General features: G+C 52.0%; 1 protein-coding gene across 1 annotated transcript in view; it reads right to left on the minus strand.

Annotated features, from left to right (window-relative positions):
• Positions 1-1,557: 1,557 nt before the first annotated feature.
• Positions 1,558-14,539, minus strand: part of RTN4RL1 (reticulon 4 receptor like 1) — a 29,290-nt gene continuing 16,308 nt past the window's right edge. The window contains exon 2 of the mRNA XM_063402602.1: positions 1,558-3,819. Within this exon, the coding sequence (XP_063258672.1) occupies positions 2,468-3,819 (1,352 nt within the window). The 3' untranslated portion in view covers positions 1,558-2,467. The remainder of the gene's footprint in view (positions 3,820-14,539) is intronic.

A 14,539-nucleotide genomic window follows, 5' to 3' on the forward strand; every position in this document is an offset into this window, starting at 1 on the left:
AAAGTGCTTCTCTTCTTCATTCTCCCACTGAGAGCTTTGATTTCCAGAGTATGAAACGAAATAACCAACATAACAACATGCTCCACTTCTGAGGGACAGTGCCAGACTCATTCAGTTGCTATTGGTTATAGAGAGTAGGACATGAGGGAGCTATTTCAGATCACGGATTATTTGTTCTGGCTGCATTGGACATCCCTTTAGTGGAGCTTTAGAGCCCTGTAGACAGAAAAGTTTGGGCAGGCTCTGGAAGGCAGAGGGCTTGATGAAGTAACCTCTTCCTTTCTCCTCCCAGAATTACTCTTGCTATTCCCCAAGAAGGGTGTTTAAAAGAGAAGCATCCAAACCTCTGGCTTTCCTTGCTTGCTGGAGGCAGTGCCCCTCCAGCTTCCCACTCTCACCATCCAACTGCTCGTAAACACAAGTGCAATGGGGAATTTTCTGCTTCTCTTTTCAGTGGGAGTTTCCCTTTCCATTTCCAGATACCTCCAAGGGATCTGCCACTGTGTAAGTACCCTCTCCCCTTCCCCACAGTGAGAGAGCAGATTTCCCTAGCTGGCCCATCCTTCCTGGAGCTAGCTGTGTGTCTGATGGAAAACTCCAGCTGTTTTCTTCAGGATTTCCAGCCCCACACCTGAGCCACAGGCTCGAAATACCACCACTGAGATATGGTTACGGAAAGAACAGAAGCCTTTTCTTGTCCAAGATCACTTTTATTTCCCTTGTTTCATTAACTTCAGTGTCTGTTTGGTCTCACATATCCACGCTGACAGGGAATTCACACCAGCTGCAGACTTTTGGGCAGCACCTCCCCGAGCCCACGGGCTGCCATCGGTGGAGCTGCCGGCTCTGCCATGCCCCCGACCAGCAAACACTTCCCTCCAGCACACGGTTTAACCCAGGAGGAGGGGAACAGGATGCCCTGCTCCCTCCCCTCCACCTCCCCAGAACCCCCTTTGTACAGCTCTCTTGGACCACGGATTTCTCTCTCCTGCCACGGACCAGAAACCTCAGGCACCGCGCTCCTCGCCGGTCCTCTACAAGCTGTAGTTTCCCCCTTCTCTGACTCTTCCAGAATCTGTTCCTTTTAAGAAACAAAACCTCTCCTGACTCTGTCAGGTCTGTCTGCAGCCTGGCAGCTGCTCCTTGCTGCCCCAGTGAAAACCTTAGTCCAGCTATAAAGGTCCTCACGCCACGGCCACGGCTGGGAAGCCCCTCTCTGCCTCCAGCCCCAAAACCAGCCCCTGTCCTCCCCGGGGCCTCGGAGTGCTCTCCGGAGACAGAGCTCTATGGCTCTATTGATTTGGGCTAATTAATCTCTCTCTCCCCGCCCTCCACCAGTTACAAATTAGGATGTAAGGGTGAATTTTGGCTCTCTGGGTATGGACTCTGCTGCATCGCACACAACCGCCCCCCAACCCCTGCCAAAGTTTAGTGCTCTGAATTGCTGAGAACATTGGTCCGTTGTGGTTCCCCCGCGTGTACTGAGCCCGCCCGATGGCTTTCAGCATCTGTAGGCACTGCTGCCGGTTTGTTTTCTCAAGGAAAAAAAAAATCATATACTGGTCTGCTATAAATTCAATAATACAATCCTTAGTTCCGAAGATACAGTTTCCATATAGTTTATAAACATTGTAAGACATACATATGGATAATTGAGGGGAAGAGGGGGAGCCTGTGCAATTGTTGGGGGTTTTTTTTCTCAGATGTGTGAACATGGTTACAAAAAACACACCTCCTGCGGGTACCTCATTTCTTTATGTGTTGGGTTTGTTGGGGTTTGGGTTGTTTTTTGTTTTTGTTTTTGTTTAATTCCACCTCTAATCAGTCTTTCCTTTGGTTGTTGGCTACTCCAAGCCCAGCAGGCAAGCCCTGTTCTGCTGTAATGCCTGAGATATTCAGGGTTTTGAGATTGTCTTCTAAGAGATTCCCAGCCAACTTTGGCCTCTGGGTTTGGAGCCAAAAGGGCTAAAACGTGGGAGAACCAAATGTCCTTATTACATCGGTATCAGTGTCCTTGCACTCACTTGCAGAGAGAAACAGTGTAGGCTTAATCGGTGATGATTTACAGCAATTATGTTCCTTTCGGTAATTGGAGGGGTTGTTTGGAGCGCTCTCGAACGAACGGGATTTCACAAGAGCATGGATACAGTCCGTTTGTCCAGGTGTCGTCACCGACGAATTGGTTACCGTCCCCGTTATCAGCTTTTGGTAAGGTTGGCTTTTGTTGTTGTTGCTGTAGGTGCTCGGTTAGGCTGTTTGTGACAAGGTGTGATAATGCCTTTTAATCTGCTCCCGCTGCGCTCGGCACAGTCCGGCCGGGCACGGAGACAACCCTCAGAAGCCGAGACAACGTTCTTCCCCTTCGCCAGGCCAACGCTGAGCCACGTACAAAAAAAGAAGAAGAAAAGAAACTCTGGTCCTTTGTAGATTGGTGGCAGTACAGCTCCGCTGCGGCCGGCGGGGAGGCTCAGCGGATGACGGCCGCCAACACCACCATAAAAACCAGGAGCGACGCCCTGAGCCCCGGGCAGCCGGCGGCCTGCTGCACCCCGCTGGGCGGGCGGATGGGCGTCCGCCGGGTGCACTTACCCTTGCGCTTGGGGGACAGCGTGGGCATGGCCCCGAAGCTGTATTTGTGCTGATAATCAGGCACATAGTCTGGGACCTCCTGCCCGTTTTTGCGCGGCCCCAAGGACACCGGCTTGGAGGTTCGGTTCCGGCTTTTGTGGCTGGTGCAGTTCTTGCCGGGTTTGCGGTAGCCCGGCCGCGAGCCGGGCTGGTTGCTGTGCAAACTGTTCTCAGCCCCTCGCTCCTTCCCCTTCTCCTTGGAGGAGTGGTGAGGGTGGTGGGATTTGGAGGCTCCTCTGTCCGCTGTAGAGAAGGTGTGTGTTTTCATCTGATGGAGCGACTCGGACCCTGAACAGTTCCTAAAGTCTTCTGCTCTTAGCACCTTGAGGTCCTTGCCGTGCATCTGCTCGGGGGACTCGCAGATGACGCTGGAGCTGGAGCCTCTGAACCTGTGCAGCCATTCCCAGAGGGAACGGGCTTTGCAGTCGCAGCTCCATGGGTTCCCATTCAGCCTGAGAAACTCCAGGGCTCCCAGGTGGGCCAGGCAGTCCCCCTGCAGCTCCGAGAGGCTGTTGTTGAACAGGAAAAGGGTGGTCAATCTTCGGAGGTCATGAAAAGCCCGCCTATGAATCCACTGCAGCTGATTTTGATGGATGAGCAGCCGATCCAGGTTTATTAGTCCCCTGAACGTGTTCTGATGGAGGCTCCAGAGCTTGTTTCCATGGAGAAAAAGATGGCTGAGGTTAACCAAGTCAACAAAAATATCATCCTGAAGGAACTCGATGTGGTTGTCTTGCAGGTAAAGGTATTGCAGGTTGTGGAGGCCACCGAAAATCCCGCTGGGGAGGGAGCTCAGCCCGCACTTGTACAGATACAAGGCGTGGAGTTTCACCAGCCCTTGGAAAGTGTCTGCAGCTAAAGCCCTTAAGTAGCGGTTGTCCCCCAGGTCCAGCTCTTCCAGGTTGACAAACCCGTCGAAGGTGTTGGGGTCGATGAAGGTGATGTTGTTGGAGTAGATCCAGAGGGTGACCATGGAAGGGCTGAAGTGGCCCCGCAGCAGCAAGGTGATCTGGTTGTTTTGGAGGAAGATCCTCTCGCTGTCCTCGGGGATGCCCTCGGGGATGGTGACGAAGTTGTGAGCCTGGCAGCTGACGGTCATGGGCGAGGGGTAGCACACGCAGTCGGTGGGGCAGCCCAGGGCCCCGGGCACCTTCAGCCCCAGCAGCACCAGCAGCAGCTCCGCAAACCCCCCTGTGCGGAGAGAGGGGAGAGCGGCGTCAGCGGGAACCGGGCACCTCCCGCCCACCCATCGCTGCTGCGGAGACTATTCCGGGTGAAAAACGCCCCCAATTAGCTCAGCCCTCCTCTCTGCTCATGAATTACCCACGCGGCTGTGATGAGTAGGCTCATCACCCACGGCAGATAAAACGTGATGTATGGAGTACTCCCTGCCTCCTCTCCCTGCCTGCAACAGGCGGCTGCTTGTGTTCCCAGCCAGGAACAGGCAGGAGAAACTTTCTCGGTGAGAATTCACGCTGGCAGCGCGGGCAGCAGAGCCCCTTGCCTGCAGGCAAGGGAACGCCGCGGCGTGAGAGCAAACAGAGGAAATTCAAACCCTTGCAGGTGCCCGCACTCCTCCTGAAATGCATCTGTTAAATCACCCGCACGTATCGGAGGGGAAAAGCTGCAAAGATTCGACAATTCCCAGAGAACCACCTAAAATTACACGTGTGCAGAGCATCCCGCTCCCCCCCAAAGGCACAGACCCATCCCCATCTTTCACCACAGTTGTTAGACACCACCATCCACCCCGAAACCCGAGCGATTTACAGGGAAATATGTTGTCAGCAGTTGGTGGAAAAGGCTGAGCCGAAAACTCCGTTTGGAAGTGGGATGCTCAGACATATTTTTAAATGGATGTCCTGTGGCAAAGCATATTGCATCCTCTAATGCTACAGTACGTGCCTGTGACTGGGGCTTTCTCGCAGCAGAGAGGCAGAGAGCGAGGCAGAATCTTCCCCTCCCTCTGCTCGGCTCCCGGAGCTCCGGTTTCACCACCCCGCTCCCGTCTCGCTCCCACTCCTCGCACCGGGCTTGCTTTCAGGCTATTCCTTCTGCGCCGAGTGGCTTTTCAGACTCATTGCACCAGACTTGTCATTTCTCATTCAGATTTTCCTCCTAGATTTGGCTTTTTCCTCTTACATGCAAAATTTGCTCATGTCTAATGAATTCTGCCTCTGGACTTCATGGGGAAAAGGAGTAGCGGCGGAGCGGCGCACAGCTGCCGGTGCCATCCTGCCCATGAGCCCTACTCAGCTTGTAATAATCTGAAAAACGAGAGTGGAAGTGGAGTTCATTTCTAATTACTCCACGTCGTTATCACCAGCTAGTCCAAGAGCTGGGACCCCTTGGGCTTTTACAGTCCCTCTTTTCAGTGCCTACAGCCTAATACAAGTTGGAGGCACAAAAACCTGGCTGTTTTCTTATTAATTGCGTTTGAAATACAACTGTGTGGTTGCTGTTGCCTTTTCCCTGGTATGGAGATCTATTGCCCTTTAGTTAACAATCAGGTGACCCGTCCATCTAGACCCATCCTTTCAAGGCAAAGTTGCCACATATTTTAAATAAACTGGCTTATTCAGACTCTCCATAAATCACCGGTAAGAGCCAGTCATCGCTGACTGCGGGGTTAATAGGAAAAAAAAAATAAAAATAGCATCGCTGCCCAAAGCATGGGATCAAGCCTTGCCTGGGAATGGGAATGAGGGGGACGACTTCCAGGCGCTGCCCTTCAGAAACGAAGCCTGGGCCACCAGGAGGGATGTCTCATCCCTGCGCCACTGCCAAAAAGGGCTGGTGAGTCGGGAACGCTGAATTCGCGACAACTCCTACGGCTGTGTAGGAAAAGGAACGCTCTCCAAGTCACCGCCGCAGCGCCTCGGCTTGGCTGTCGTGCCTCTGCGAGGGGCTGCGCTGGTGGCAGCGTCGTGCTCACCACCCAGAGCTCCCTGCCAGAACGGGAGCCCTGGCTGCCACTCACAGCCCGGGGAGCGGCGGTGTCCTGAGGATGTGGTGATTACCCCACGATGGGAGAGACAGAGAGAAGTTTGCAGGTGTGTTCTGCTGGGTTTTTCAACTCCAGGATTCACTCCGCCAAGGTGGGACGGCTCCGTGTCCCCCGTCATACCTGGGTGACACCGGAGCACGGCGCCTTCCGCAGGTCTGATGTTTTATTAGTAAAACCCTGCCAGGCACAAGTGCTGTGACGATCTCCCACATGCAGAGCCTGTTATTGCAAATACCAAATCACAAGGGCCTGAATCAATAAACCATCTCCCAGCTCCACGCAGCAGGTTGGAAGATTACATATTGCTTCCAAACAACAGTTTTATGCGCTCCTCCGTGACACGACAGTTGCCAGGCTAACGGGATTACTGACAGGAGGTGGAGCCGGGCAGGGATCTGGGAGCATCCAGGATTTCACGTATAGGGATGGTGATGACAGGAGGCTGTTAGCAACGCGTGGTGATGGACCAAGGCAGCCCAGGCCTCCCTGGAGCACGGCCAAGCAGAGGCTCCCGCCGAAAGGGAACGCAGTGTTTAACAGCTCGCTGCCTGCAGGGATAACTCCGGAGGTAAAGGTCAGAGGGAACCGAGTCCATCTCTTTAATTAACAGGCGGCTGTGAGTTAATGGCTGGAGCTCCTATGGAGAGAGAGATGGGATTCCTGCAGCCAGGGATGGTGAGGATAGGCTGGGGTTGTCACTGGTTCTCAGCTTCCTGAGAATAGGATGGTGAGAAGAAAAGACAGGGATGTCTTTCCCCCTGTTGCAACTTGGGAGTAAGGAGAATGGGGAAACAGAAGGATGGACACTTAGGGAAAAAAGGGTGAACAGGGGAGCAGGACTTGGATAGGGAGTTGGTTTACATTAGGTATAATAAAGGAATTCTTCCTTGTGAGGGTGGTGAGGCCCTAGCACAGGCTGCCCAGAAAAACTGTGGCTGCCCCATCCCTGGAAGTGTCCAAGGCCAGGCTGGACGGGGCTTGGAGCACCCTGGTCTATTGGGAGGTATCCCTGCCCATGGCAGGGGGATGGAACTAGATCTTCTTTGAGGTCCCTTCCAACTCAAAACAATCTGTGATTCTGTGAAGGTCTGGACTCCCCAGTGGATGTGCACAAGGCCTGTGGTCTCATCAAGGAGCCTTCCCTCCAAGCCTGTAAAACCTGCTGACTGCTTGGGGCTGTGAGAAGCTCTTCCTGACATGCTCTGGGAATGGCCCCAGTTTAGATCTGGGAATGAGATCCCAAAAAGCAAAGAGGTCATGGAGCCATGAAGCTCCTGAGGCTGGTAACACCAGCACTGGGATATCCTGCAGCCAAATCCCACTGGGGCGGGATAGCCAGGAGCACTTGGGTCTCACTGGGCTCCCCAGACTGGAAAACACCTTGGGAGCCTCCCGAGAGGCCCCAGCCCAGCTCTCCTGAGAGTTTGACCCTGTCTAACTTGTTATTCCTGACTCAGCCCTTTCAACTTCATCTTGTAAAGGTTGTGAGGCACACAGAGGGTCACCAGCCCGAGTATCGGAGCTCACCGGGGAGAGAGAGCTTCAAAAGCAGCACAGAAAAATCCTCCAGAAACCTGCTGGTGAAGTGAGTAAAACCAAAATCCCTGCTGACATGGATAAAACCAGCAAAGGGGTGTTTATCTCCTGCCTTTCTCCCACTGACATGCTGTGTCACCCCAGCCTCTGCTCGCCGAGTCCTTCTGCTGCCTCCTGCTTCTGACTGAGGTTTCAGTGATTGGAATGAATTCGTCTGACTGTCCAAACCATTTCCCATGTAACATCCCTCTAATTGGGCATTAATTAGGCATCAGTTAATGAATGCTTGAAATAATTTATCTTTGGATGCGTCCAGTTTGCAGTCTTACTTTTAACAGCATTAGACTCATTATTAGATTAACATCGTTATAAATGTTCTCCATTACCTGCTTGTTTCCATTGTCTTAGCCTTATTACTGAGAGTGAAAATCACTCCTCCCGCATGCATTATTGATGAGTAAGGACTTTCTATATGTAGCACGGGATTAATTGTTATACAGTGTAATGCATTTAGCGTGAAGCCTCAATTTGTGCAGGAGCTGAGAGCAGCCAGAAGAATGCAGACGCCCGGAGCCAGCGTGGTCGGCCAGACACTGCACATCTCTCTCCAGCCCAGACCAGGTTCCTCCCAGGCCGGTGCCAGCACAGGAAGAAATTTGAAAAAAAAAACAACAAAAAACGCTGGTTTGATACCCAAGATCAAAGAGGGATGGTTTGAAGGGTTGGAGCACTTCTCTGCCACCACGGCAGGGACTCTTGACTCTGCAGTGCCACTTGCTCCAGAGAGCCAGCTGTACCTGCCCTGGCAGTTTTCTTGCTTTTTAAGGTTTATAACACTTTACTGTACCTCTGAGCCAGGCAGGGACTCAGTTTCTTTAGAACATGATGCCACTTACTTTCATTAGGAGGCTCAGACTCGAGGCCAAGACATCACCTAGGACAAGGATAGGTTTGCCCCTGGGAGGGGGATGCACCTGCAGGACAACCCCAAAAGGCAGCCCTGCCACAGACCCCAGCAGCCCCTGCCCGTTCCCTCTTGGCAAGCTCCTTCTCTCAGATGGATGTTTTCACCTCTCCACCCGGACAAGCTTATATGGGTCAGAGCCTGCCTAATTCTCCAGCAGGAGAATCCGCTCTCGAGGATGGAGCAGGTTGCTTCTCTTCCAAATCTCTCCTAAACCCACCATCTGCTTTGGGAGACCCATCTTAGCTCATGTCTACATGCAACTTGACTGCCTGCTTACTGTGTCCATTACCGGGCTGCTCAAGCTGTTAGATTTATAAGCTCTTTAGAGCAAAGCCCTCGTCTTCTGGTTGCTGATTTATGTATTTTTACTGCCATAAAACACTATGTATAGCTGCTACATAATATAAATAATAATACTTAACCAGAGTGCGCTACAAGTGGGGACAAAGCATCTGCTCACAGGAGGGATTATCAAAAAAGGAGAAGCTTCCTCATCACTCACCCTCTTTTGAGGCCAAACTCACACCTGCTCTAACACCAGCACCTCACTGAGCTCTAGACAGAGATTTTCCTGCCCTGTTGCCACCCTGGATCTATCAAAGGATTTTTCAAAATCCACCCCTAACAAGCTGGTGCACAAAGACATGACTACAACCCCCGAGGGGAAAGTACACTTTGAAACTTGGGAACGACCTCAGAATTGGATGTTCACATAGAGAGAAACTGATGTTTAGGGAGAAAAAGCAGCCTCAAATGCTCACAATTTCATCAGCCAAGTGAAGGACGGTGAAAAGCAAGGACAGAGTAGCAAAAGCAACTGGGCACGAGCCAAGAGCCAAACTCAGGATCTGGGACGACAAAGCAGTGTCAGACCTGGGCTTAGCAGCTGCAGGGTTTATTTCCTCTTATTCTCCTCTCTTTCTTTTTAATATTTTTCTTTTTTTTCTTTTTTTTTTTTTTGCAGCACAGAGGATAAAATAAACACATCCATGCTGACTGTCACAAAGCCTTAATTCCCCAGTGAGCAGCAGCTTCCCTTCAGCCTCTGTGCAAAGCCCCTTAGGTGCTGCCCTGTGGTCCTGCAGCAGGAGCATCCTCGCTGGGATTGCTCCCAAAAACATCAGCTGCAGCTCCCAGCACTGGGACACAGCACGAGGCTTTGCTTTCTGCACGAGCTGCCTTTCAGCCAGAGAGTGGCAGCCACCCATCCACCTTCATCATTTTATTATTTTTTTTTTGCGACCGGTGTCATAAATAACTGACAGATCCCAGCTGTTTGGAGTTATGGTTTCTGATGGAGTGACAGCTGCTCCCAATCCCCCAGTCATCACCCCGGCAGTTCTGGAACATTTCAGCAACATAAAAATCATTGGAGATAATTTCGGTTTTGCATAATTTGGTTAGGCAAGCTGTGATTTAATGGCAATTATGACCTCCGAGGCAGAAGATGAGCTTGGAGGCTACTGGCTTCACACGACTTTAGCTCGGGGTGCAGCATCAGGGATGTTCCAGGGAGATGGCACTACAAGGAAAAAAAATCCTTCTCCAGCAGCTGGAAATTGCCTTCCTTGGCTGGCAAGTGGAAACACTGTTCCCACAGGAAGAAGCATACAAGGAAATTTGGAAGGAATAGTGCTAAGGAAAGCTCAGGGAAGAGACTGGTGCCAAAAGATGAATGAGGACGTAGCTTTTAAAGAAAAGCCAGGAAAAGGCTGTAGACTGGGGAGGGCCTTTGCAAACCCTTCTGTGTCACCAGTAGCTCATGTGTTAACTGGTACAAATGTCCTCTTGGCCACTCTGAATGCAAATGCTCCTCCTGTGACTGAGATGGGGGAGCTGGAATCAGGAACGGGCCGTGGCCTCTGCAGGCAGCTGCCTGCTCTGGGCACTGCCCTCTGCTCTCCCCTCTCACAGGGTTTCTCCTGCTCTGGGCTGTGCTGCCTCCTCTCCCTGGGTGCTCCTTATCCATCCCAGAGCCCCTTGGTTTGCATTTCTCCAGCTGTGACTGAAAGGAGCAAACCCTTGGGCAGCCAAGCCATGCTGGGAGGTCAGCTGAGGATGGAGAACCATGCTCACAGCTCTGGGGACATCATGGGGCTTCTGGCTGGGGGCAAAATGAGCCTCAACAGCAGGAACAACTTTTGTTTGGAGCTGAGAAGGTCCAATTTCCCCACTCCATCATGGCTGTCAACCAGCTTGGAGCGTGCTGTGAGCTCAAGCTCAGGGTGGAGACCTGGGGCCAGCAGCACCCCAAAATCAAGTCCTTTAGGACATCACAACTTCAATTTACATTTGCTGACCTGGTAACTGGAGCTGCTCACCTTCCTCCACCAAAGTCAAGGCCAAGGTCACCTGGAAGTTTCTGGATGGTGGTCATTAACTCCTATTGCAGTTTGAAACCAGACCATAAATTTCATAGTGTAATAATGTAAAAATCAATAACTCTGTTTGAAACAATAGCTTTGTCTTCCATTTCAGCCGGCTCTGATATCTCCCCACGGACCACGTCCCTCTGAATCACACAAATAAAGAGAGAGGAGCGATGGGTGGCGGGGCTGCTGCTCCCCTGCCAGGTGCCCAGTCCCTCCATAGTTACAGATTCAATTAGTTCATTTATTCCTCTCTTGCAGTTAAACTCGAGGATGATTTAACAGGAAAAAAAGAAGGAGCCTTTTATGCTCAGTCTCTCCGACATCCCGTCCGACACAGCGTCCCTGAGGCTTTCCATGGGAGAGCTGCCCAAGCCCCTGCTCTCTACTGCCATGGGCAGCAGGGCCAAAACCCAAAATACTTCTGGAAAGATGCAGAACCAAACTCACACAAAAAATAATGGAAGTCCGCTCTTTTCCAGCTCAGGCTTTCCGGGTGAGGGAAGGAGGTCTGGCTTCCTTTGCTTGCTTATTTTCCGTTGTTTGCTGTAGCACTGGCTCAAAATATACATCGAGAAGCAGGATTGTCTTTCACATGTTGGTGGATGTGTGATCCTCAAAAACAAATTAGCACCGATTCACTTCTATATAGAGTGCAGCCGTCAGGGAATCACTCCTGAATTCACAGCGAAGGAAAGCAATAATGCTTCCAGCGTGCTAATCCTCTCCAAGAGCAGCCCCTGAACTCTCTCCTGGTGCTGGAGGCACCACTGGAAATTACAATTGTACTGAAAAAATAATAAATACGTACAGAAATTGGCAGGGTTTGTGCTAGTCCAGAGGATTTGTACCCTAATGTGGAACTCCCTGTTTAATTAGCACTCCTCTCTGTCTGCATCTCCTCCTCCTGCTCTCAAGCTGGAGAAAAAGGGGGGAAAAGGAGGTCAATGGTGGAAGTGGCTGTGGGATTGAAACTCGGCTATGGAAACTTGTTTAATTTAAATGCTTCTTTCAGGACTGGCACACGCAGAAGCAGAGGGAGTGTAGAGTGTGTTTTCCCAGTATAATCTGCTCTGCTTAACCCCAGTTCTGAGCACACCTTCCATGGCAGGGATGCCCTTGGTGGAAAACTGCAGTGGGATGCTGCTGGTCCTGCAGCTCAGGCACAGGGAACAGCCCCAGTAACTCAGTGCAGCTTTGGGAGAAGACTTTAAACCAGAGGCTGGGCTGCTGCTTGCAGCAGTTGGAGACAGATCATTGGGATGGGATGGGATGGGATGGGATGGGATGGGATGGGATGGGATGGGATGGGATGGGATGGGATGGGATGGGATGGGATGGGATGGGATGGGATGGGATGGGATGGGATGGGATGGGATGGGATGGGATGGGATGGGATGGGATGGGATGGGATGGGATGGGATGGGATGGGATGCGATGGGATGCGATGGGATGGGATGCGATGGGACGGGATGGGATGGGATGCGATGGGATGCGATGGGATGGGATGCGATGGGATGGGATGCGATGGGATAGGATATTTCTCTTGGAAGGAGCCTACATTGATCATCTGCTCCATCTGCGCAAAAGCTAAAGCTTGTTATTAAAGGCACTGTCCAAATGCCTCTGGAACACTGACAGGCTTGGGGCATCAGCCACCTCTCCAGGAAACTTGTTCCAGGGTCTGACCACCCTCACAGTGAAAAAATGCTTCCTAATGTCCAGTCTAAAGCTCCCTTGGTGCAACCATTCCCATATGCCCTGGAACATCAGGGGAGACACCATCTTCTTTTCCTCAGTCTCCTCTCCCTGCTGCTGCAGGGTTTATTTTGCCCCTGTGTCTCACCCTACTGTGCATCTCAAAAGCCACTGGGACCTTTTTTGGAGTGCAGGAATGCTGCAGGGAAAGGCACATCTCTCTGTGGCTGGAGGTGTCAGTGGACACCGGGATGCTCCTGCTTCTCCAGGAGGGAATGGCATGGACCAGGGAACACCCTGAGCAGGATTCCAGGCATGGATAGGGGTTTCAGGCACTGTTGTCCTGACCCCCAGCAGGCACCAGGCATCCTCTGCTGGTCCCCAGCACAGGACAGGGCTCTGGCAGGACTTGCCAGCAGCCTGCAGTGAAGCCGGGATAGAATTTGGCAAAGGACAGGGAGACCTCGAGGTCCTTGAGAAGGGACTAATAATTCCAATTGCCCCCGAGGAAAGAGACGTACAGGAGGATGACTTGAGCTTAGTGGATTGTCTGAGGCGTCTCAGGGGATCATCAGATACTTCCACTCCCTTTTTGTCCTGAGGTGACAAGTTTCCCTTCCCATTCACAGAAATGCAAAGCAGTTCATTCACAGCAGTAATAAGAACGATGTCCTTTGTAAAACAGCCGGGGAGTGAACCCTTCGAGGTGCTTTACAGCAAAACAATTGCAGATGAAATGACAAAACCCACCCCAGCTGAGCACCAGCCAGATCGGTATCAAACGCTGAACAAGCTCATGTGTTGAGAAAGCAGATTCACCAGCCCGCTTCCCTGCCAGCAGCTGGCCAGGAGCTGCGGAGGGTTTCTTTAGGATCAGAAATACAGCCAAAACAGAGCAAATATGAGATGGAAGAGCAAAGTGACAGCTGCCCGGGCTCTCAGTGCACGCTTGGCTGCCCCATCCAGCTCACATCCACTGGAGATGGAGAAACTGGAGGCTGTGGAAAGAGGGGATGCTCTGGGTGGATCTTTACCTGGCTGGAGCTGGGAGCGGACAGCGACCCGACATGGGGAGTCAGAGGGCTTCATGCAAGCATGGCTAATAGGGAGGGTATTAGTCCTATAAACTTGCAATCCTGCTGAAGTCCCGACCCCAGCAGTGTCCTGTGCCACCGAGATCTACAAGAGAATTCTGTACTGTGACGCTTGGGCTCCCTTTCATCATCCCTTTTCAGCCTTTCTGCATTTGAGATTTACTGGATGTCCTTGTGTTTGGTGGAGAAGAGGGCAAATTGGAGCCTGTCGTGTACCTTCCTCCTCATGCAGCAGCACATCATTCTGCCTGCAGCAGGGGGGAAGGAGACGGACGGGCAGGCATCAAAGCTGCCGGCTCTGTCACATTTTCTTCCCCCCAACCAAAAAAGAAGTGTTGGCGTCATTTGGAGCCCAGCCCACAGCCTCAGGTCTCTCTCCCACACCCAAAAAGGGCAGCATGTGCCCTTGCTCTCCTCTCAGGGCGACGCCACGAGCCCTCCGAGTGAACATCCCTGCGGGTCACCAGTGAGTGAGCAGCGCAGATTCCAGCAGAACCCCGTCCCCACTGGAGACGTGAGCCAGCACACTGCTGGGTCATGAGCACGGCTGCCTTTCAGAGACCTCTCCTGTGCTTTGCACTGAACTTTTTACCAGCTCATGAAAAAGGCAGTGATAAAAGCAGAGCAGTGTGAATAGCTGAGCTGTGTGCCGCTCCTCTGCCCGGCATCCGGGGCCATTTGGAGGCTTAATGAGCCGGTAGGAAATGCCATGTGCCCAGTTGGAAGTTGGGCATTGTCAGTCTCCCACACAGCTCTTGGGGTGTGTGGGGATGTGGGGGACCTGAGGGCTGAGCAGCAATGCTGAAATCTCAATGTTTGGAGCAGCTGGGTGCTGGGAATTAATGCGCAAGCAGCGAACACGCTCAGGACACAGCACTCTGCTAACATCCTGCCTTGTCTAGCTCCAGTGCCGGTATTCCATCCCAAAATATCCCCCTGAACATCCCTCCGGGAGTGGACTTTGTGGAGATGCTGCACATCCTCCAGCACCACGCAAGTGCCTGCATTAAAAGCTTAATAAAAATAGCTTGATAACGGGATGTGTTCCCATCACCGGCAGCTCTCGAGCCCGCTGCCGATCCCTGCACCTCCAACACGGCGAGGCCAAGTAATTAAGGGATGGGGGCTGCAAGGTCTTGACAGTCTAATTTCTATTAATTACAGCCCATATAGGATCCTGTCACTGTGGAAAGGGGAGATGCAATCTCCCCTTTGATTTGATGAAATCATTGCAGGGTGG

The sequence above is a fragment of the Prinia subflava genome, chromosome 8 (genome assembly GCF_021018805.1).
Source record: "Prinia subflava isolate CZ2003 ecotype Zambia chromosome 8, Cam_Psub_1.2, whole genome shotgun sequence".
Lineage (NCBI taxonomy): Eukaryota > Metazoa > Chordata > Aves > Passeriformes > Cisticolidae > Prinia > Prinia subflava.